Here is a 23398-nt window from a genome sequence, read left to right on the forward strand (position 1 = left end):
ATTATAATGAATTATAAATTTACACAATAAATTTTACGCTATAAAATATAAATTAGTAAAAAAAAGACTCTCTTAAAAAAAATATAAAGGAAATTTAAAATTAAATAGTTCAAAAAAGTTTAAAAATGAATTAATTTCAATATTTTAATTAATATTTGAGGTAAAAAAAGATATAACAACAAAGTTTATAAGATAAATAAAACTATTTGCTTTAAAAGTATTACAAAGAGTGCAAAAATTACACTATTTGATTTATTTATACTATTTATATTTTGTATACTGTATTTTACACTCAAATTAAAACTTTTTTTCCATCAGCATTCTTATCACCGTACTTGAAATATATTACCTGTAATAACAGATGTCATACCTATATGCCAATACCTGTAGATAAATAATATAACTCTAAACTGATTTTATCAGTTTCCTTAGTTGAATGAAATTTCATTTAGAGAAAGACAAAAGCAAAACAATCACAGACTTCAAGTAAATAAATAAATAAGACAAAATGGGAACCTTATTTTACATATCTAATAGTGTTACTTAAGGTGAGTCAAAAATTTAAAGCAAATGATCTGTTATGTAACCAAATATATTCATAATGTTGTATGCATTAAAATAAAACTATTTTATAACAATAATATTATAATAAAACCTGAATAAAATGGAAACCTAGCTAAATGGAAAAAACTCACTGAAATTTATAAGAAGCAGTTTATCAAATATTTTATCACTCTGCTCTTAAATGATATTTTTAGTGATTTTAGAATATATAATTATGAAAATTATAATCACAAAAAAAAATGAAAAAATACTGAAAATGCAAAAAATTAGTTTATTTCCATATTCAATAATTGGACTGAAATATGCAAATTTTCTTAACAATCATTTGTGTCAGATATGAAATTGTTTCTATTTTCTAAAATAAGACTATCCTCTGAGCAGAAACTATTGATCAATGGTTCCTAACTCCAAGATCATAAATTGTATTACTAAATTGAACCACTAAAAACAAAACAATCCTAGACTTTATTATTATTCAATGTAACATAAAATACAATCAAACTTTTCTCATATCTTTCATCTATACTAATTAAGTGATAATAAACTAGAATTAATAATTATTTCTACTTAGAAGTTAATAATAATAATCACAAACTTAAAAACCGAAAAATAAATTCTTGATATTAGAGATTATGTTCTTACATACTGTTTAATTGATTTTAAGATGAGTGAAATCAAAATTATTATTATAAACTTGGTTCTAAAATAGTCCATTATTGGTGGTAAATATAAAAATTAAATTGTGCTAAGTACACAATTATATTAAATTTATTTTGAAAGAATAGTGAATAATTAATTTGTTATAAAACTGTTTATTTATGGTATTAAAGTTTTTTAGAAAAACACATTCAATTCTATAGATATATTCAAAAAAATCCATAGCAATATGATTTTTTTTTTAAATTTATCTATACAATTGGATTTGTCTTTAGATTCTAGTTTTTAAATTACTACAAAAACTTTTGCAGCCCACATATCATAGAATCTACAGACCACCACATAAGTTTGGTTATTATTTATTTATTTCAAATTATCAAATATAACTAAAATGTCATCAAAAATCATACTGCAAATTCTTATGTTTCATTGAAATACTATGAGCTAATAATATTACTACAGCTTTATTATTGAAATATGATTCTTACAATTTGAGGATTTTTTAAAAAATTATATACTGTATATATATTACTATAAGGAATAATTTAAATTTATCAATAATAATTAAATACTGTATTAAGCAAATCATGTGAATCGAAAATATTTGTCAAATAAAAATAATTCATTTACAACTTAGTATAAGTACAATATAATAAATGATATGAATAAAATACAGTACTGTACATATATTTACTTTAAAAAAATGTATTGATAATAATAAACCTAAACTGCATTAGCTTATAAAATGTTTCTTAATCAAATGTATCAAAACTGTCTTGAAGCTTAAAAAAAAAAAACAGGGAACAGCTTAGTTAACAATATTTAATGAAATTTAACAAACATACTATACTAACAACTGTTTCACAGGTTAACACAATAGGGAAAAAGTGTTTTGTTAACACTAACACTATTCTTTTTCTTCAATTTTCCTACATAATAATATTTGAAAAATTTAAACATTTGAATTCACTCCTGTCACTTATAGTTTATGAAATAAATTTTTATGGCCACTTTTTTGCTTTATCTACAGATAGAACTGCAAGGTCTACAATATTTTTCAACTAAATTTTATTCAAATGTTATTTAATTAACCATGATTTGCTATTATAGATTTATAATATGGTAAAAATAGTCTAAAATAAAAATTATATCATTTTATAAGAAATAAATAAAACTGGCAATCTACTATTTGATTATTAAAACAGATTATAGGTCAATTGATCAATCAATAAAAGTGTAAGCAATGCATTCTAATATTTATGAAAATAATTTATTTATTTACTGAAAGATCAAAAGATAATCAAGCTAATAAAATTAATAATAAACTTATACATACACAACAATGAAATATTGTCTATAAATAAATTTCATTTTATTTTTGTTAGAATAACAATGTTCAGGTACCATTTGAAAATAACCAAACTTTATATATACTGGATGTCCATCTAAACATCTGTCCAGGGGTAAGAGAGATCCAGCATTACATAAATGTAAGCATGGGGTGCATGATTGTTCCAGTGCTGAAATAACCAATACTTAAATGTCTTTCCAGAAACAAAACATTAATTAATTTAAAAGATAACACTAAGCAATGTGTGTTCCACAAATAGATGATACTGTGAATAACATTTCAAAATCTTAAATGTGACATGGATGAACAGCTAATGACTTGCTATTGGCACAACTACAGCAGGTTTGATACCAGCACAATGGTGTACCACCTCATTCCCAGACAGGTATCATTCATCGGCTTGCAGAATGGTTTGCAACCACTGCATAGGACAACCGGCCTTGTTCCATGGCTGGGTTGTCCTATGCAGTGGTGTACTGTTCTACGGCTGCCACACTCCTGGACTCTTGGACCCCTCTGGATCTTTTCCTGCAGAATTGCTAAAAGCATTGGTATAGCCCCCAATCCTTCATGTCCTTCAATATGGAGACTGATCAAGTTGAAATGATTAAAATTAGAACAGAATTATTTTCAATGAATTGTAATTTGTTATTTATATATTTTAAGTTAAACATGTTTGAATAGATAAGTTATCTTTACATAAGCCTACATATTTAAAACTTACTTAAAATATTGAAAATTCAGGATCATCTTTCTTAATATCTTTTATAAAGTAATAATAGTTTCCATTCTCTCTTCTTGAATTAATTAACTGCACATACTCTAATTTTTCTACAAATCACGTTTCACTTTTGCTACTTTCAAAACTTTAAACTGCATGTACTAAAAGCACATGCACAATTCCTTTTTGCTCCTTTGAAGTATGAACACTTATCAAAAGAGAATAATAGAAAAGAGAAGAAACACATTCTCTTCTCTCTACAATTCTCACAAAATGTGAACAGGCTGTAATGCTAAATCATCTTAAATTGATTCTCTTCAGTTATCTTAGCACTGGAATATTTACGCACCACATGCTTACACTCATGTAATAAAACTGGCATTTTATCTTTTAGCAATAAAACACATTAATGTTTTATTTAGTATTTTTCATAAATGAAATTTGATTGTATCTTGTAGGTATATTTTTATTAAAGATGATTATGAAATTAAAGTAAATGACATTTAACAATACAAAATTTAATTTACACCAAAAATAAATATATTTATATTATATTCAATATTACAATTGAAGTATGGATAATTCATATTTTTCAAATTTCCATAATTTTAGTATGTAAAGTACTTCACATGAAAATTTCATTTTTTATTATTAGTTTGCAATTGTTTAAAAAGCTCTCAATTTAATATAATCTATTATCTAATAAGTGTTAAGATTTAGTTATAAACTTTTTAAATCAATATCCAAAAAAGTTCAATCCAATAATATTTATTTTGACATTTTGTTCAGCAAGATTACAATAATGATTTTAACAATGCTTTATATATTTAACCTGTTGACATCCTTCTTTATTTATTAAAAAACTAATTCTGCATTCAAATTTTTAGAATAAGTGGCAATTCTTAATACATATTATATATAATATATTTCAAACATTTTAAAGAAATGTTTGAAATATATGTAAGAGTTGAATGCTAAGTTACTTACTGTTGAATGCTAAGTTACTCTTACATATGAGTTGAATGCTAAGTTTTTATTTTTTAAATTGATTTTCAAAAAAGCAAAAAATTAATATGTCAATTATAAATTCCTATCTAGATTTTTAATTATTTAATGATAAAATCAAATTACTTGATATATTTCAAAATAAAATACAGTTGCATCATTCTGTTTACATTTTATGAAAGGAAGCAAATTTAAAAATCTATATTTGAATATCCTACAATTTATCCAGCATCCAAATAGTTATTGTCTTAAGTTATCTTATGAGAAATTGTAATAGTTTCATTTTAAACTTAAATTATTTATATTGAAACAGATTTCTGTTGATGGAGATGGAATCTTAGTTTCCGTTCAATTAAGCAAACAAAACATTAGTAACTATTATTTATTAGAGGATCATTTACTTTAATCAAAATTACTACTATAGAAAATTTCAACTTAATATTACTGCAATATATATATATATATATATATATATATATATATACTATTACTATTGCAATATAAAATTACAGTTTACACTGTAAATAAAGAATCAAAAAATAATGTTTAATATGAAGTCAATTTTGATCAAGACAAATGATAATAGACTAATTCTGGAAAAATCATGGTATTCAGTTATGGATGTCAACAAGTTTTTGATATTCATTGATTTACACATTAAATTAATAATTTTGCTAATTATTAGAATAATAATTTTTAATTGCTTAATATAGTTTTTTAAAAATAAAAAATTTGGTGTGTATTAATTACCTGTACTTTTGAACATTCTTTCATATGTTGTTCTTGAGGTATAGTGTTGGTTACGACAACAGCATCAAAACAAGCATTGTTAATACGAGAAATGGCAGGACCAGAAAATATACCATGTGTTAAGATAGCATAAACCCTACTTGCACCTGCTTCCATTAATCTAAACAAACAAAATAGTTAAATTTAAATGAAAATTTTAACCATTATTTTAATAAATAACATTAAAATAGAGAAAAAACACATTTTATTAAAAATGTCCCATATTAATATTATATTCCAATTCATTTTAGAATACATTTATATTTTATCTATTCAATTTAAAGCTTTTCAATATCTTTTTAACAACATTCTAAATGTTTCTAATAACCAATCTCAAACTTATATAGCAAGAAATGAATACTGTTCTTCAAATATTAAAATTTTCTTATTCAAAATATAAATTTATTTTCATTAAAAAATAAATTTTAATATTTCAAAATTACAGTCATATATAATCATGTATCTTTTATATATATAAATATATTTTATTTTTTTTAAATACAATTATTGGAATAAACATTATTCTCATTTAATTTAATTAGCCTTTAATCCTTTTATATTAATATTTAATACATTATTATACTTTCTAAAATACATAAGACATAATTCTCTAAAGAGTTATCACACAATTGAAACAATTGTTGCCCTATTAACAACCTAAAATGCATTTTGATCCCTGGTGTTAAATAGCTCTCATCAGTTAGGTGATGATAATGTATTTTTTGCCTTATATATAATAATGAAATGCGCTTTAGATTGTAAATAGGACAATAATCATTTCAACTGTATGATAACCCTTCATGAGAATTATGTACTATGTACTTTAGAGAGTATAATGTATTAAATATTATTCTATAGAAAATTCTCAGATTGTTTTTCTTGCATTTCAAATGGATTTCTTATTCAGTTCTATAAGATAAACAACACAGAACACAAACTGTTTAATCTGTGAAAAATCTGCAAAAAATACTTTCCTACATCTCAAATAATGGAAAAGTAATTAATCAGACCAAAAACAAACATTTTTTTGTTTTATTCAATTTAAATAAATGTGACAATCACTGCATAGTAGCTATATTTGAATAAAATAAATCAGCAAAATCATTTATCAACTAAACTAAATAAAAAAAACTGCTCACTTTCATACTAGCAGACAATGAAAAAGTTTCAATACTTTATTCATTTTATATTTATGAAATTATTAATAGGATAATTTTTTGTTATTGAAGAAAAAAATCTCAAAAATGAATCATTTTCTCATTCAAAAAAGAAAAAAATAATAATAGAGACTAAACAGGAAAAAATGAAAAATTATCATCACTTAAACATTAACTAATCATTGAAAAATATGATTCATTTCATTAGAGTCTTTTTTTTCTAAGACTTGTACTAATAGTATATTCCAGTTTTGAAAAACATAAGAAATACTCTCTTATGTAAAAGAAATTAAGATTGAATGACTTTTTTTAACCTTTCACCCTTCAATTATAATGTATTTCTGTCACTTTTTATACAATTTCAGTTAGTAAAACTGCAAGGCATTTTCTTGAACTATTATATTGTTCAGAAAATAATAAAAACAATTTTCTTATAACATACAAATATTTTATTGAATTATACAGGGTGATTCAAAAGTCACAGAAATTTTAAAAAATTAATAACTCACAAACTATTTACAGTAAGATGATACAGTTTTCACAGAAATGCATAGAAAGAAATGGGATTATTTTACATGTAATAAAAATTTTAGTACCAAAATAGTTACATTTCTGGTCAGATGTATCGGGCTGCAATCCATCAAAGACTTTCGGCACAATACGGAAACAGTGTCTTGCCGCAACAGTGTGTCTATGAATGGATTAAAAAATTCAAAAATGGTCGCACAAGTGTTATGCACGAGGAAGGATCCGGACAACTATCTATGGCCACAAATGATGACAACATTGAGTGTGCATATGACATGGTTCTGTTAGACAGACGAGTGACTATTGATGAAGTGGCACATCATCTGCAAATTAGTCATGGTTCTGCCTACAAAATCATCCACAATAGACTTGGGTTTTAAAAGTCTGTGCAAGATGGGTCCCAAAACAACTCACAGTGTTGCATAAACAAACATGCTCCAGAAACTCGTGTTTAAAGTAATGGTTCATCCTCCGTATAGTCCTAATCTTGCCCATTCAGATTACCACTTGTTTGGTCCACTCAAAGAGGCATTAAAGGGCCGTTGATTCACGTCGGACCAAGAAGTGAAAGACACGGTGCATGTGTGGCTCGCTGCTCAGCTGAAAACCTTGTTTTCTGAGGGCATCAGCTAGCTTGTGCAACGATGGACCAAGTGCATTGTAAAGCAAGGGGACTATATTGAAAAATGATGTTACGTTCGTAAACAACATCACTAAGCCCAATATATTATAAGACTAAACACCAATCAAATGCCAAAACTCTATCGAGCAAGTTTAAGGCTAATTACTAAATGAATTACATACCAATTTGGCTCTAGAGGTAAGCGTTAGGCACCATCTCGTATTAACATTAATAATTATAATTTAATAAAATAAATAACTTACTGGAATATAAAATGAAAACAAAACACCTTGGTATTTCCAGCAACAAAGAGTCTAATAAATTTAAAGAGTCTAACTAAAGAGGACTATTAAAAATAGTCGAAAATGTTTTTATTTTATTGAATTTACTTTGTTGCTGGAAATACCAAGGCGTTTTGTTTTCTTTTTAATTATAATTTAATTAATTAAATAATTTAGAACTGCTGGAGAAAAAAAATTGGCCTGGAGCAGGACTCGAACCCACAACTGCTTACCGTGCAGATGCATTGCCAGTTACGCTATCCGGACCTCCAGTCCGATCTCCCCTTCCAGCACATATAAACTAACGTTATAACCATCGACAGTTATTACAATGCCGGCTGGGGACACATTCAACGCCCACGTCCTCACAAGGCACTCAACTGGCCATCGTAAGCCTCAGCAAGGTGTAATATAAACATCGCTAAACCTTAAACTAGCCCGATAGTGTTTTGGCATTTGATTGGTGTCTAGTCTGATGTTATGTTCAGTTTCCTATTTGTATTGCAATAAAAATTATAGCTACATTGCGGATAATTTTTGACTCACTCTCGTATATTGACATTTCCCAAGCTTTTGACTTTATTATCCTTAATTTACTACTTCAGATGCTAAGTGATTATTTTGATTTAAATCCCACTCTCTACCGTTGGTTAAACAATTACTATTTATCCACACTATGTAAGATTCACATTGGTGATTTTGATTTCTTCCCTTTCTCCTCTATCTGCAGCATACCTCAAGGTTCTGTATTAAGCATGCTTTTTCTCTCAGCTTATATAGATAAATTACTAATCAATCCACACTCTTAAAATAATTGCCTATGCTGATGACATTAAGATTTTATCCAATGATCCCTCCTCCCTTCAAGTTATTATCAATTCTCTACGTTCCACTTTTGCCAGCTATAATCTAAAAATCAACATCCATAAAACTGTTATTATGTGCTTTTGTCTACTTCACAATTCCTACCATCCTTCCATATTTATCGATTCTACTAAAATAAACTATATTCAGTCTCATCGTGACCTTGGTATCATATATGATGAAAAATTAATATTCTACAATCATATCTCTTACATTATTAAATCCCTTGCCATTAGACATGGCTTCATCTGGCATTTTTGCAAAAATATTCCTTCAAATGCCGTACTCAGAACAATTTTCTTTACTAATTTTCAGTCAATAGTCGATTATTGTTTACCCATCTGGGCCATGGCTACCCCTCATCTGCTTCAAAAAATACAGTCTGAATTAGATAAAGTTTATTTTCTGATACATAAATTCTGCAATTTACCCTTTACTGATAACCACAATGTGTCAAGAGTTCACCTTGGTCTTCCTGATTGCTTAAAATATTTTGATCACATTCTCTGCTTTAAATACTTCAATGGTCTAATTTCAAACTACTGGTTAGATCTCTGCATCCCAACTGTAAGAACCTGCAATACATCATGTTTCTTCATCCCATATTTTCACCTTTCTCTCTCACAAAGATCTTTTTTTTACCGTATAGCATCTCACATACAGCCTGTGAAACCATATCATGATTTTAACTTTTTTAAAAATAAATGTAAATCTATTTTATATAATACATAATGTAACTTTTGTTTTGCTATGTTTATAATTTTTATTATGTCTTTTATATTTTGTTACTATTTTATTGGGATCATTTATTTCTTGTTATCAGGGGGGTGGAATACAATCGTCTCGGACGTTTCCAATTGTACTTAATAAATAAAAAAATAAATAAATAAAAACTAAAGTTGAGCAATGAGATGAAAAAAGAAGTTAATGACATTTGCAAAGGGAAATACTTCATAAGTACCAGAAATATCTGTTCAATGTTGCAACATAACCAAATAATCTATAATACTGATGTTGAATTTTTTTACATGGCTTCAGACAATAGTAATGTCATATAATGATAATACTGGTTTCTGCCAAGACTGAGAAAAGTACAATGGCAAGAACAATGATAAATTCTAGGACAATCTCTATGGACAGTCACATGATCAATTTTGTAGAAATAGTAAAGGAACTGTGTGAGAGTTTCTAGGTATAAGGAAATATGAAGGGGAAAGGAAATGACGATCATCACAAATCAAAAATTATGCCAAAATTTGCCAAGATGCACAAAATGCTAATGAAAGTAAAAACTTTCTTTTATGTGCACTATGGTAAAAGTGATTGATTATGAAACCATACTAATTCCTGAAAAATTGTAATTGAAACTGAAGTGTAAAGTTTGCTTAAAATAAACATCAACTAAAGATTTTTTTCAGCAAGAATATTTTAAACATACTGTAATGTTGTATTGTGTATTTCAAAGAGTACTAACCATTAAATTGTTCTTATCTAGAATTTTTAATGATTTCTCAGAACTATTGTTTTCCCCTTTCCCTAAAATACATTGCATCAAGGTTTTACTATATTAAAATAAACATTTATATTTTTCTTTTGTCGTTTTATTTTTATGTACTTTATTTTAAATCTTAAACACAAATACAAATCAAGAATTTACTATTGAAAACAGAACTCATTTCCCACTAAACATTCTACACGTGTCAAATAGCAGCAATGCTGTAGAATAATTATTCCAAGATTTCCCACTAGACATTCTACATAAAAAAAAAATAACGTATATCACTGTCTGTCAACATTACGAAAAAATAATTTATTTTGCAAGTACTTTCGACAGTCTAAAACAACTTTCCTCTTCACACAGAATCATTATTAGAGATTCCAGAAAACAAGACATTTGAATTCAAGAAAAAGAATCAGTACATCAACCAATGTTTTTTCAAAATTGTTTGTCCCCCATGTGCATGAAAATTTATATTATACACGTACAGTTTACAAAAATTATATATTAATACAAAATACAATGAAATGTAAAATAAAACATCAAGAATAAATGGATTAAAATAAAATACATAAATAATAATGAATTAAATAGTCATTATTAGTTATTAAACAAAAACAAACATATAGTGGAGCTACTATCACTACAAGGTGTTTTATTGAGAACCATACCATGTGATTTAGAATCTTAGAAGGCTAAACAATGCTGTTCACAACTCCAGTATATCCAATGTGGGATAGTTGCACGGTGACAACATTGATATATAAAGTGATTCCCTTATAAATAATGTTTTTGAACCGCCACATCATTTTAAGAGAGAAACTTATAAACAAATTGGTTCAAAGTTACTTTCTATTGCTTTTTTAGCTAACTCTGTTGTATATCACTTCTCTGTCATAATGCTGACGGACAGTGATATACATTATTCTTTTTATATTAATATTTGGTGTGTATAATTGTTTAAAACTTCTTTAAACATTCTACATGTGTCAAAATCCTACAATAGCGGCAATGCTGCAAAATAGTTAGTCCATGAATTATTGACTATGTCTTTTATTTGTTACAATAAATTAAAAAACTATTCCTCAACATTACCTAATAAATACACAAATCTTTTGTAAAATGCTTTGTTATTGTATTATTTGTGAGAAGTTTATTTTAAATAGTAAAATCAAGACAGTTTGACTTTATATTAATACAAATAGTTCATTATAATTGCAATTTTCTTTTCAAACTTAATTCATTCATTAAAAAAATATTCTTATATTTTATTAGAATCTCTCTCATATGTTTGGAACAATATAGTAAATATTTTAAAATAGCAAGTTATCTTTAGAAAAATCCAATTGATATATTTTGATGATTTACAAACGGAAATAAATTACACTTTCATACAATTATAATACTGTAGAACCTCATAATCCATATTAATTGGGGTCTAAACCTGTTTGGATTAGCTAGTGTTTCAGATTATCAAAAATTCTTTTTTTTTTCAAAGTATTTGCTGTATTCAAAGTGTTTTCAAAGTATGTTAATGTGGAGTTTCTTAATATACTATTAGTTGTATGAATCTGTTGCATTACTTCAGATAACCAACACACCACTGAGAACTGACAAACTTAGTTCATATATGTGTGAGTTTTCAACCTCTGTCCATGAGCAAGTGTATGACTGTATAGTTAAGAGAGACAGGAGACTAGGTTTTTATTTTCTGTTCCAACAAATTTTAAAACTTATTTTGAGAATTTGTACACACTATACACTCTGAGTAGTGCAAAGTAAGCATAACAGCCCCATGTTTTGTTTGAAGAAATGGTTATGTAGATTTTTTTTAACTGTACAAATTGACCAGAATTTCAGGTTACTGGGGTTCAGATTAGCAAAGTCCTACATAATTGTTTATTAAGTTGACATAACATCGGAATATATTAATATGTATCATTTTTAGAAAAATACTTATCAAAACATTTTATCACAGAAATTCCAATCTAATAAACCAGATATTGAATTACAGTAATGTTTCCTATGTAATTACCTCTCCCAAAATCACAAACTATATTATTGAGTAATTTTATTTAAATTAAAAGAAAATTACTGAAAAACATTACATTACAATATATTTACAGTTTATAAACAATTAAAAACTAATATAAGATTTTTACATACTTTTCAGCAGCATGACAAATAGTTCCACAGGTATCTGCCATATCATCTACAAGAATAGCAACTCTATCTTTAACATCACCAACAAGAACCATTGATGCTACTTCATTTGCCTTTTTCCGTTCTTTGTGAATCAGAGCAAATTCTACATTCAGTCTGTCTGCTATAGATGTAACTCTAAGTAAATTTTAAAAAGTGATATAATTAGTTAAACTTTATAAGTCTAGATATTACACATGCTATGTAATTACTATTAATTTATCAGTATTTCATAAAGTTCAAAACCGTTAAAAATTACTCTCTTATAATTTATGCAGCTAAACAATATGGTTTTCTTATATAAACATCTCAAATTATTATTATTTACAATATGGTTTTCAATGCCATAATCAATTATTATTTATATTTTTATTTTATAGCAGTAATCTTATGCAAATTATTTTTTGATAAAAAATATTGAGTGAGGTTTCCTTGTAAAAGTTATGTAACTATGGTTAATTTATGGTAGGAACATCTAAATTGTTTCAGAGATAAAGCTGATTGCATGGAATTTCTCTTCAGAAAATAGTTTAGTCATATTTTAATTGGAAATGGTGTTTTTCTCTTTCCTCAGTATAACAAGTCCTAGTTCACAAGAACGTCCAAAGTGGACACAAGTATGTTATAAGTAATTATGGACAAGAAGCACGTATCAACACATTTTAGCCATATATGTTTTACATATAACTGTACACTAAACTGATGGAAATATCTCAGGTAAATTTTTTATTATCCATAAGAAGTAGTGTTAAGAATATATGTAAAAACTTTACGTTTATAAGAATTAGTCTCTGCTGTAATTAAGAAATGTTTTCCCATATTTTTAATGTACACACATTCTAATGTTTGATGAATTACATATAATTTAGTAGTGCAAACTGTATACCAGAATTCTGCAATAATTTATAACATTTATAGATATATAAGCCAGTGGTTTCCAAAGTGAGTAGTACTGTCTCCCTGTGGGCAGTGACTAAATCTAGGAGGCAAAATGAAGCAAATGGATAGCAGGGGACTCTGGAAACAGGGTGATCATAGGTGAGGGTTGGGGTCACTGACAACTTTTCCCTTTCCTCTATTAAAACATATAATATAAAACATTGCATTTAATGGTTTCCAGACGTGAAGAACAAAGTACAGTAATAATACAAAGTGTGAGATTTATAGAAAAGTTTTTCTAAGAACATTTTCAAGCCTTTCTCATGCAAGAGAAAATGAGTTAGGGGTATTGAGGTATGGTGGGGGCATTGGGCATAAGTTTATAGAACCAAGGGGGCAGTGGCTTGAAAAAGTTTGGGAATCAATGTATAAGCACTACATAAAGAATACCAAAGTTATAATATCAATGTAAAATAGTCTGGAGACATTGTATGTAGCTATTATAAAAATACTTCCAACATCTGCTCTCAAATTTAGAATCATTTGCATGTGTAGGAACAGTATTGATAATCATATCTAATAAAACTGAGTCCTACAAAATTATTTCAATTAACTATTCCTAAAAATTTTATTACAGACCTTATAATTTTATTTTCTATATTTGAACTAATCTTGAAATTGTATTGATATACAATATACCTCCAAATAGTGGACACAAGTGGAAATGAGAAGTTTATCTGCTATTTACAGGTAAATGTAATAGATGTCCCATTTGAAGGATTCAGGTAAAAATGTCCATTAAGTAGAGACGTCTGCTATTCAGGAGTGTCTGTAAATGGAGGTTTCACTGTTTTAACAATGTTCTAACCTAGTTTCTAGTTTTCCTTTTAAAAATTGATTAATAATTATAACATACTATCCTAATATCCATAGAAAACACCAAAAGATAATTAACTATAATTTAATATCAATATAATGTGTGTCAAGATATGCATAATACATTTAAATAAGTATTGTGTTGTGGTTTGATTGTGTTGTGTTTAATTTTTCAATTAAAATCCATTAATTTTTATTTGAGTAAATTTCAAAATGTAAAATTAAATTTTTAGAATATTTTAAAATTATAAATTATAAATCTCATATATAATTATATAATAAAATATATAATATTATAAATATGATTTTCTAATTTAAACTTAATTTCAAAATTCCTAGCCAAATTAAAAACAGTGAGAGAACTGTTTAACATTTGAAAATAACTATTCATATTGTACAGTTCATCAGAAACTGCTTATCATAATTATTGGACTTACATGGTTGAATATTTATATGAACTTTGAATAGTTAGTTGATCTAAATGAAGTATTTCAGAATGTCTTATAAACTATATAAATGAAGTATTTCAGAATGTCTTATAAACTATATAAATGATTTATTTTCACTTATAATTAGAATTGTTTATAATCTATCATAAGAATATATTACCTTTTTGCACCACCAGCATCAGGAGATACTATAATGCTATTTTTCCACTCTGAAATGTTTTCTCTAATCCATTTTAAAACAGCAGGTTCAGCATATAGATTGTCAACTGGGATATCAAAAAAACCCTATAAAAATATACATAATCAATATTTTTGAATTTTCTTTATAAAAATACAATTAAAATTCTTCAACTTAAAAAGCTGAGCAGTTTTTATACTTATATAATGACTATCATTCAGAACATTTTTGTATTTTTTTTTTTTCGTGCACAAGTTTCCTACCAAATTATACTTGTGATACTTCTACATTTATATATAACACTAAGTTAAACACATTAATATTCTTTTTAATGTTAATTATTTAACCTCTCTATTGAATGATATACAGTAACATTTAAAACAAATAGATTTTCTATGCATTGACATCATCTATTGTTTACATATTGATCATGTTCTTTCTAAAAAGGTATTAATAATAATAATAATAATAATAATAATAACTCTCCCGTGGTCACCACCTGGTCGTGGTGGGAGAGCCCAGTAATTTTACTGATCCATGGGGCAATGCAGGCTGGAGCACAAGCTCCTGGTAGGGACACCCATGCCAGTAAGGTCTATGGGGAGAAATGAAGCTAAGAGTGACCACACCCACATTCTGTGGAGATATTTATTATGGTGATAACTAGATCAAAGTGTGATACCGGCTCGGACGTCGCCCGGGTTAACAAGGTCCGCGTTCGTGGGTTAGGCAGAGGCTCACGTTCGAAAAATAGGCCACAGTCTCCCCTGGTTACCGGTGGCGAAAGCAGCACCGGCCCAAGCATGGCTACTGCAATACCCTCAACAAATATGAGGAACCAACCCAGCCTTGGTGTTTCTGTGGCAATGCATCCACAGACCACAAAGGCTGGAAAACCACGCCAACGGATGAAATGGACGGCAGAAATGAACGAGTTTATCATCCGTACTTATTACATGATCACAAAACTTGAAACAAACATGACAGCGTACAGACAACAACTACACCATAAATTCACACAACAATATCCTCACCTCACTGTCACCGCACAAAGGGTTGTTGATCAAAAAAGAACAATTATACACAACAACCTTATTCCACAAACAACACTTGAACTTATCAAACAACAGGTTGCTGATCAAATACATCAACAGACAGAAACATCTAACATTAATGAAGATCACGTAACCTGTCAGGATAATCCAGTAACAAGCATTGATAATAACACACATACAACAATTACCACTAATGATACTACAGACACTTCCTCGTCCATCACTGATAACATAGACATGGATTTAGTTAATACGCTCTCATTTATATTTCAGGAAACACTCACTAAATATACAGGTATAGATCCCACACAACGACCACGAATACCAAAAATCAACACATCAAAAGAAGTAGGAAAAACACTAAATTATGTAAACACTCACTTACTACCACACTACATTCATTCAATTTCCACACTCGCAGACATTCATACATTAGTTTATGCTGGGGCAGTCACAGTAGTGACACACCATGGTCTGAAAGTGCAATCACAGGCATATACACAGAAAACACAATTTTATCACAAGCCTGCCTGGCAGAGAAGAATAGAAACACAAATAAATGACATTAGACAGCAATTAGGCAGGCTGACACAATACACTAAAAACAACATAACACCCAAATTAAGGAAACAGCTCAAAAACATTTTCAAGAAAATAAAAACACACACAAAACACGAACATCACAACACACGCATTACAGAATACATTGATACACTAAAGCAAAAACTTGCTGCCAAAGCACGTAGACTCAAACGATACAAAACATGTACACTACGAAAACAACAAAATAAATTATTTACAAACAATGAAAAACTCTTTTACAGACAAATTAATAACAAAGCAAACACTGATACACAGCACAGTGGCACACCAACAGAAGAAGAACTCACAACATACTGGTCTTCTCTTTGGTCCAGTGCTGTCACGCACAATGCTGATGCAGGCTGGATCGAGGAGGAGAACAGAAACTTGCACAACATACCAACTATGCCCTGTGTTGAAATAAACATACATGATTTCCAATACACTGTTAACAGAACACACAACTGGAAGACACCTGGTGTAGACAACATTCACAATTTCTGGTACAAAAAGTTTACATCACTGCACCAGGAACTAGCTAAACATCTAACACACATCATCATCAATCCACAAGACATGCCAAATTTTCTTACTCAGGGCATCACCTACATGAAACCTAAAAACAACAATACCACAGACCCCACACAATACAGACCAATTACATGTCTTCCAACACTCTACAAATTATTGACATCCTGTATCGCAAACAAAATATACAAACATGTTGAAGAACACGACATTCTAACAGAACAACAAAAAGGTTGTCGTAGAAACCACAGGGGATGCAAAGAACAGTTACTCATAGATTCAGTCATTCTACGGCAAGCACACAGACAACACAGAAACATACACATGACATATATAGACTACAGAAAAGCATTCGACAGTGTTCCACACAGTTGGCTGCTACATATCCTACACATGTACAAAATACATCCATCACTCATTGCATTCTTTCAAAACACTATGCAGCACTGGAGAACAACACTACATCTCAGGGTTAGTAACACTTCCATACAAACAAACCAAATTTTTATTAGGCGAGGAATTTTTCAAGGAGATTCCTTGAGTCCTCTCTGGTTCTGCTTAGCCCTGAACCCATTATCCAACATGTTAAACAACACGCAATATGGTTACAATATTAGACACAAAAAAACAACACAGTTTACACTGTCACATCTCATGTACATGGATGACATAAAACTTTATGCATCCACACAAAAACAACTTCATCAACTCCTACAAATCACACATTCATACACCAAGGACATACAAATGGAATTTGGCCTAGATAAATGCAAAACAGTTCACATAGAAAAAGGAATCCTGAAGAAAGAAGATTTTGCACTTGGAAATGGAGACATTATTGAATCCATGGAAGAGGGCGAGTTCTACAAGTATTTAGGATTCCAACAGGCCAAACTAACAGAACATACACAAATAAAGCAAAGATTAATTAAAGAATACCAAAGTAGGTTAAATGCTATTCTCAGAACACAATTAAATGCAAAACACACAGTCAAAGCAATAAACACATATGTCATCCCAGTACTCACATATTCTTTTGGAGTTATACATTGGACTCACACTGATCTTGAGCAACTCCAAAGGAAAACAAGAACAACACTTACTAAGCATAAACAACATCATCCTAAATCCGCCACAGAAAGATTAACCCTTCCACGTAAAGATGGCGGACGTGGCCTGATTGACATAGTTAACCTTCACTACAAACAAATACAGTCACTGCGAGAGTTTTTCTACAAAAAACAAGAAACATCACAATTACATAAAGCAGTAACTCTAGCAGACTCGAATAACACACCATTAAACTTACACTCACATCATATGGACACAACACAACATATAAAAAGCATAGACACCATTAAGCAATCGTGGGCTCGAAAGGCACTCCATGGCAGGCATCCTTACGATCTGGCCCAGGATTTTGTTGACAAAACTGCGTCAAACAGCTGGTTAGCTCGGGGATGCCTCTTTGGGGAGACGGAAGGATTCATGATTGCCATACAGGATCAGGTCATAAATACTAAAAACTACAGAAAACACATACTCAAAGATGCAACACTCACAAATGACACATGCAGAAAATGTCACATCATGCCAGAAACTATACAACACATCACCTCTGGTTGCAAGCTCTTGGCACAGACAGATTATTTACACAGACATAACCAAGTAGCAAATATAATACACCAAGAGCTTGCAAAGAAACACAAATTAGCAGACATCCACGAACCATACTACAAATACATTCCACAGACAGTATTGGAAAACAACACGCACAAAATGTACTACGACAGAGCCATAATCACAGATAAAACAATTTACCACAACAGACCAGACATCACACTCATTGACAAACACAATAAAATCACATACATTATAGACATATCCATTCCAAACACTCACAATATACAAAACGCATGCACTGAAAAAATTAGCAAGTACACAGAACTCGCCCAGGAAATAAGGCATCTGTGGAGGATGGATAGGGTGCTTATTGTACCTGTAGTTCTCTCCTCTACAGGTGTCATACCACACACACTACACAAAAGCCTGGGCACATTAGAATTGAATAGAAACACATACATCACTCTACAGAAGGCCACTATATTGAATACATGTCATATTGTGAGAAAATTCCTGAATACAGACACACACACTGATACACTTCTTTAATTTCTGTTTTGGTTACTATGCCTTGACTTTGGTCCGGCATAGTACTTAGCCACCGGTGTTAACCGAGTATATCTAACTTAACCCAACATAATAATAATACAGTAGAGAACCGAAAATCGGAATCAATTGGGGACTGGGGTTGTTCAGATTAGTGATTTGTTTCGATTACCGATTATGTACGAATAAATATATTAACCTGTCCAATGTTCAAATTTTTCTCCATTGCGTGTTGCTTCGTGTTGATTTTTCGTTGATTTTAAGCCTAACAAAAATTTTTATAATAATAATCGAGGCTATCGTATCGTTAAAAATTATTTCTGCATTTTGTACAAACAAAATAAATATATTGAAGAATATAAAAACATGAAAATTATACTTTAGAAGTAAATTTAGTATCAAAAACGTTTGATTCAGTACGACACAGTCCGACTGAAAATTGTTCTGATTACCGGCGATTCCAATTACCGGGGTTCCGATTAACGAGTCTCTACTGTAGTTTTTTTGTTGCTTAAACACTATGTAGTGTAATAAATTCGAACATTTGGCATTCTTTCATCTTTAGTTCAGTTGGCTGAATTAAAATAGTTCAGTTAATTGAACTAGTTTAGTTCATCAACTGAACTAAAATAAAGATGAAAGAATGCCAAGTGTTGGAATTTATTACACTACATAGTTGTATTTTACTCTGGTGCTGAAGATAGAGTGGATTTCTGTAAAAAAAATTAAGCCCATTGATCTTAATAATTACTAATATCATCATTGTGTTCACAAAGAAATTATTTTTGGTTTTTAAGTAAAAATATTATTTATTCTTCCTCTATACAAATACTTACTTATTAACCAATTTTCAATGAAATTTTTAATCATTAGTTCACTAATGATTGTTCTCAAACAATAATGACTACATGAATTGTAATCACCATGGTTTCTACTGTATTTGTAATGAAACATAAATTAGCTTTTAATTTGTTCTTATTCTGTACTATGTTAACTATCTTTTATTTATTTCATTACATTGTCAATAAAAGAATTAAAATGTTTATACATTATAATTTGTTTACACACACATACAAATTTAATGTACTGTACAAATCAATTCTGAAATAAATCTGATTAGGTACAACAAATTTTCATTATTATACATTTTTCAAGATAATGATAATGCAAATTTTTATTTTATTGTTTTAAAATTAATATAGTGTAACTTTCACTAAATGAATTAACTATATATTTTTCTTTTAAACTAGAATACTGAAATTAAGTGCAAAATAATCAAATGGTTAAGAATATTCTCCCTACCTGTATTTGAGAGGCATGTAAATCCATTGTGATAATATGATCTGCTCCAGCAACAGACAACATATTTGCTACTAATTTTGCTGAAATTGGGGCTCTACTCTAGAAAAAGAATAAATTTTTTAATATTTTAAAAAATATTTATATTATGCATTTTATTGACAAAAACTTAATAAAATTACATATTATCAATTTTGTAATGACAATACATCTTTCTGAAATGACAGTAAACATAAAATACATGATTCATGTTAGTAAACGCATCACACGCTTATCTCTTTAATGTGCTAAGAGAGTTATAAAATTTTCATAAAAGCACTCTGGCATATAATTTACCCTATTATTATAAATATATCACTCTTTGTTAACTCATTAGTTAGAATGAAATTTGCTCTTGTCATAGTATGCTTTATGTAGCCCTTTCCCATCCAGATCACAAAAATTTGTAGCAGTAAAAATTTCAAACCCAGATCTCAACAATTTGCCTGCCTTGAAAGAATGGACTCAAAATACTGTATTTCAAGAAGTTCTGATATAAATTTCAATTAAAATGATAAAATGTATTTTTACATTTTAAAAAATATAGAAGAAACCAAGTTGTGTTCAATTCCATCAAGTCCAAAAGAGTCTTCCTTCTCAGAGACAACCTTTTATTTTGTTCATTTGTTTATTGAGAAATCTTTTAAAGGGCAGCCATTTCTTACATAATATTTAATCAATGAGATGTTTTAACTGTTTTCCATAATTTTTCAAATGTGTAGCCTCTAACAAAAGGCTATCTCTGCTTGTTCTATCATAGCAACAAAACAAAGGCTGTTTTGTTGCTGTGATTGAACAAGACAGAATTGAAAATGTCTTTGTTTCTTCTATATTTTTTAAATTCTAAAATAAAATTGAATGTCCAACTGTTGGTAGGGGTAAGAATTTTTTTATTCACTAGGTGAGTGCCATGAGTTGGGCCACCACTACCAACACATTAATTCAAATCCACCACAAGTCAAAGTTGGTCATCCTTAAGAATGCTAAATTGTTACCTTTGGGCCAGATGCAAAACTGACAGAAGTCTCATAGTACCAAAGAACAGGCAGACACAACACCTACAGATGAACTCAGAAAACACTTGCTATACTAATGATTTTTTGTGTAGAATGACAAATTTTAATGAGTTCATTATTATTATTTTAATTAAATAAAAACATCAATTTTGATGGTTTCCTGCTAGTAGTATATTTAAAATAATTTTGATCCATTTGAGTTATAAACTATTTAAATTTTGTACTCACATATAAGTACCTACTCAGTGACTAAAAACTTTAAAGTAAAAAAGTACCAAATGTCAAATTGCTGGCAGCAATGTTGCCAGTTTAACTTGAGAATTCAGTCCAGACACTCATCTCTCATTAAATACCTGTTACTCTTTAATTCCACAAAATTTGGACTTTTTTCAACAGACTTTTAAAAGATAACTTCAGACATAATTTTGAATAATCCAAATGAAAAATGCTGCATTGATACATGAAGAGCAATTCAAAAATGTATTTCTAAAAATTATATTCAAAATGTCATTGAGAGCTTTATGCCAAAAAAGAGAGGTAAGTTTTAGTTATTGTTAATAAAAAGTATAATTGTTAATAAATAAATAAATAATAAATAAATGATAAATAAAAATAATAAATAAATTGTTAAAAAATTGTTAATAAAAAGTATAAAAAGTAACAATTTTTATTGTTAATAAATAATGTCATTTCCATGTGAAAACAGATGATTATTTGGAAATCATAATTCGAAGAAACTCATAAGTGTAATCGAACGAAGAGTGAATTCGACAGTTAAGAATTGGCAAAAAAGGTTCCTGATTGTCCTGCTTTACATGAAAAAATGGTATTTGGTACTTTGTAATGACATTTGGTACTTTTTTACTTTAAAGTTTTTAGTCACTGAGTAGGTACTTATATGTGAGTACAAAATTTAAATAATTTCAATATTTAGGTTTAATAGGTTAATAGAATTATCACTATTTCATCCTCTTACACCACTTTTATCACTCATCCTCTCCACTTTTTTTTATAGATTTTATAACCTATTATTAAATTGGTACTAATTAATTTAAAGTAAAACAAAATCCCTTAAAATAAATTGTCATTTTTTTTTAATAAATATATTCTCTGTTCAGTGTAGATTCAATTACTGTAGTAATCTTCTGGATAAATTGTGCATTAAGCAGTATTTCTTGTACTATTAATTTAATAAATTTACACAGTTTTATACAATGCTTCCTGTTCTTTTTCTCACTCCATTTGAATCAAATTATTAAATAAATCTATAATTTTTTACTTTCACTAATCAAGAAAAGATTGCTTCTACTATATTTTCGTGGAATGATCGATATGCCAGAAACTTGGGGTTACTGGCCAGTTAAACTGCGATTAAAATAAAAAATTATTCATATATAATAAAACTTCTTGTTAAACAAATGTTTAAAAAACATTCTTTCTAGTACAATAATGTTATATCATTGTAATTTGACTGACTTAAAATTAGGAAGAGAGTTTTCCTTTACAAGACAATAAAACAATTAGCATGGTGGTGGTATGTCAGTGTGGGCTACACTGACCATCCACTCTGACCTTAAAAATAACACCATCCTCTCAAATTTCACACAAAGCCAGCATTGATATAATTTACAGCAAGTTTCTTAAATTTAATATGTTTATTTTTGTGTTTTTTGAATCAAATTACCATAAAACAAACATAAAAAATGCACTTTCAAAATTCCACGAGTATTTTACATTGTTAGAAAGAAGACAAAATGAAGAAATTAAACAATAACCATAGTTTTTGATGTAATGCTGACAGTTTCACAGGTTTAGAATAAAAACGCATTCATTTTTAATGTGCCCTTTAGAGAGGGATGTATGATATCACTTAAACCATGCCAGTTTTTTACCATATGAAAATATTTGATTTCCTGGTCTCTCTCGATAGATAGGTATGTCAGACAATCCACAAAAATACAGTAGTATGTACTGTACATTGTGAATTATCATGTGAATTGTGATAATTTATCAACATTAACTTGACTATTAAAGTTTGTGCCTTTACAAATAAATATAAAAGTCAAAATTATACATTTTGACTTTTCCT

General features: G+C 28.8%; 1 protein-coding gene across 1 annotated transcript in view; it reads right to left on the minus strand.

Annotated features, from left to right (window-relative positions):
* LOC136978905 (ribose-phosphate pyrophosphokinase 1) overlaps positions 1-23398 on the minus strand; it is a 56179-nt gene that overhangs the window by 7070 nt on the left and 25711 nt on the right. The window contains exons 3-6 of the mRNA XM_067274742.1: positions 20258-20356; positions 14604-14728; positions 12204-12377; positions 5049-5208 (exon numbers count right to left, since the gene is read on the minus strand). Of these exons, the coding sequence (XP_067130843.1) occupies positions 5049-5208; positions 12204-12377; positions 14604-14728; positions 20258-20356 (558 nt within the window). The remainder of the gene's footprint in view (positions 1-5048; positions 5209-12203; positions 12378-14603; positions 14729-20257; positions 20357-23398) is intronic.

This window comes from Centruroides vittatus, unplaced genomic scaffold (genome assembly GCF_030686945.1).
Source record: "Centruroides vittatus isolate TY-2023 unplaced genomic scaffold, ASM3068694v2 contig_563, whole genome shotgun sequence".
In the NCBI taxonomy this organism is placed as follows: domain Eukaryota; kingdom Metazoa; phylum Arthropoda; class Arachnida; order Scorpiones; family Buthidae; genus Centruroides; species Centruroides vittatus.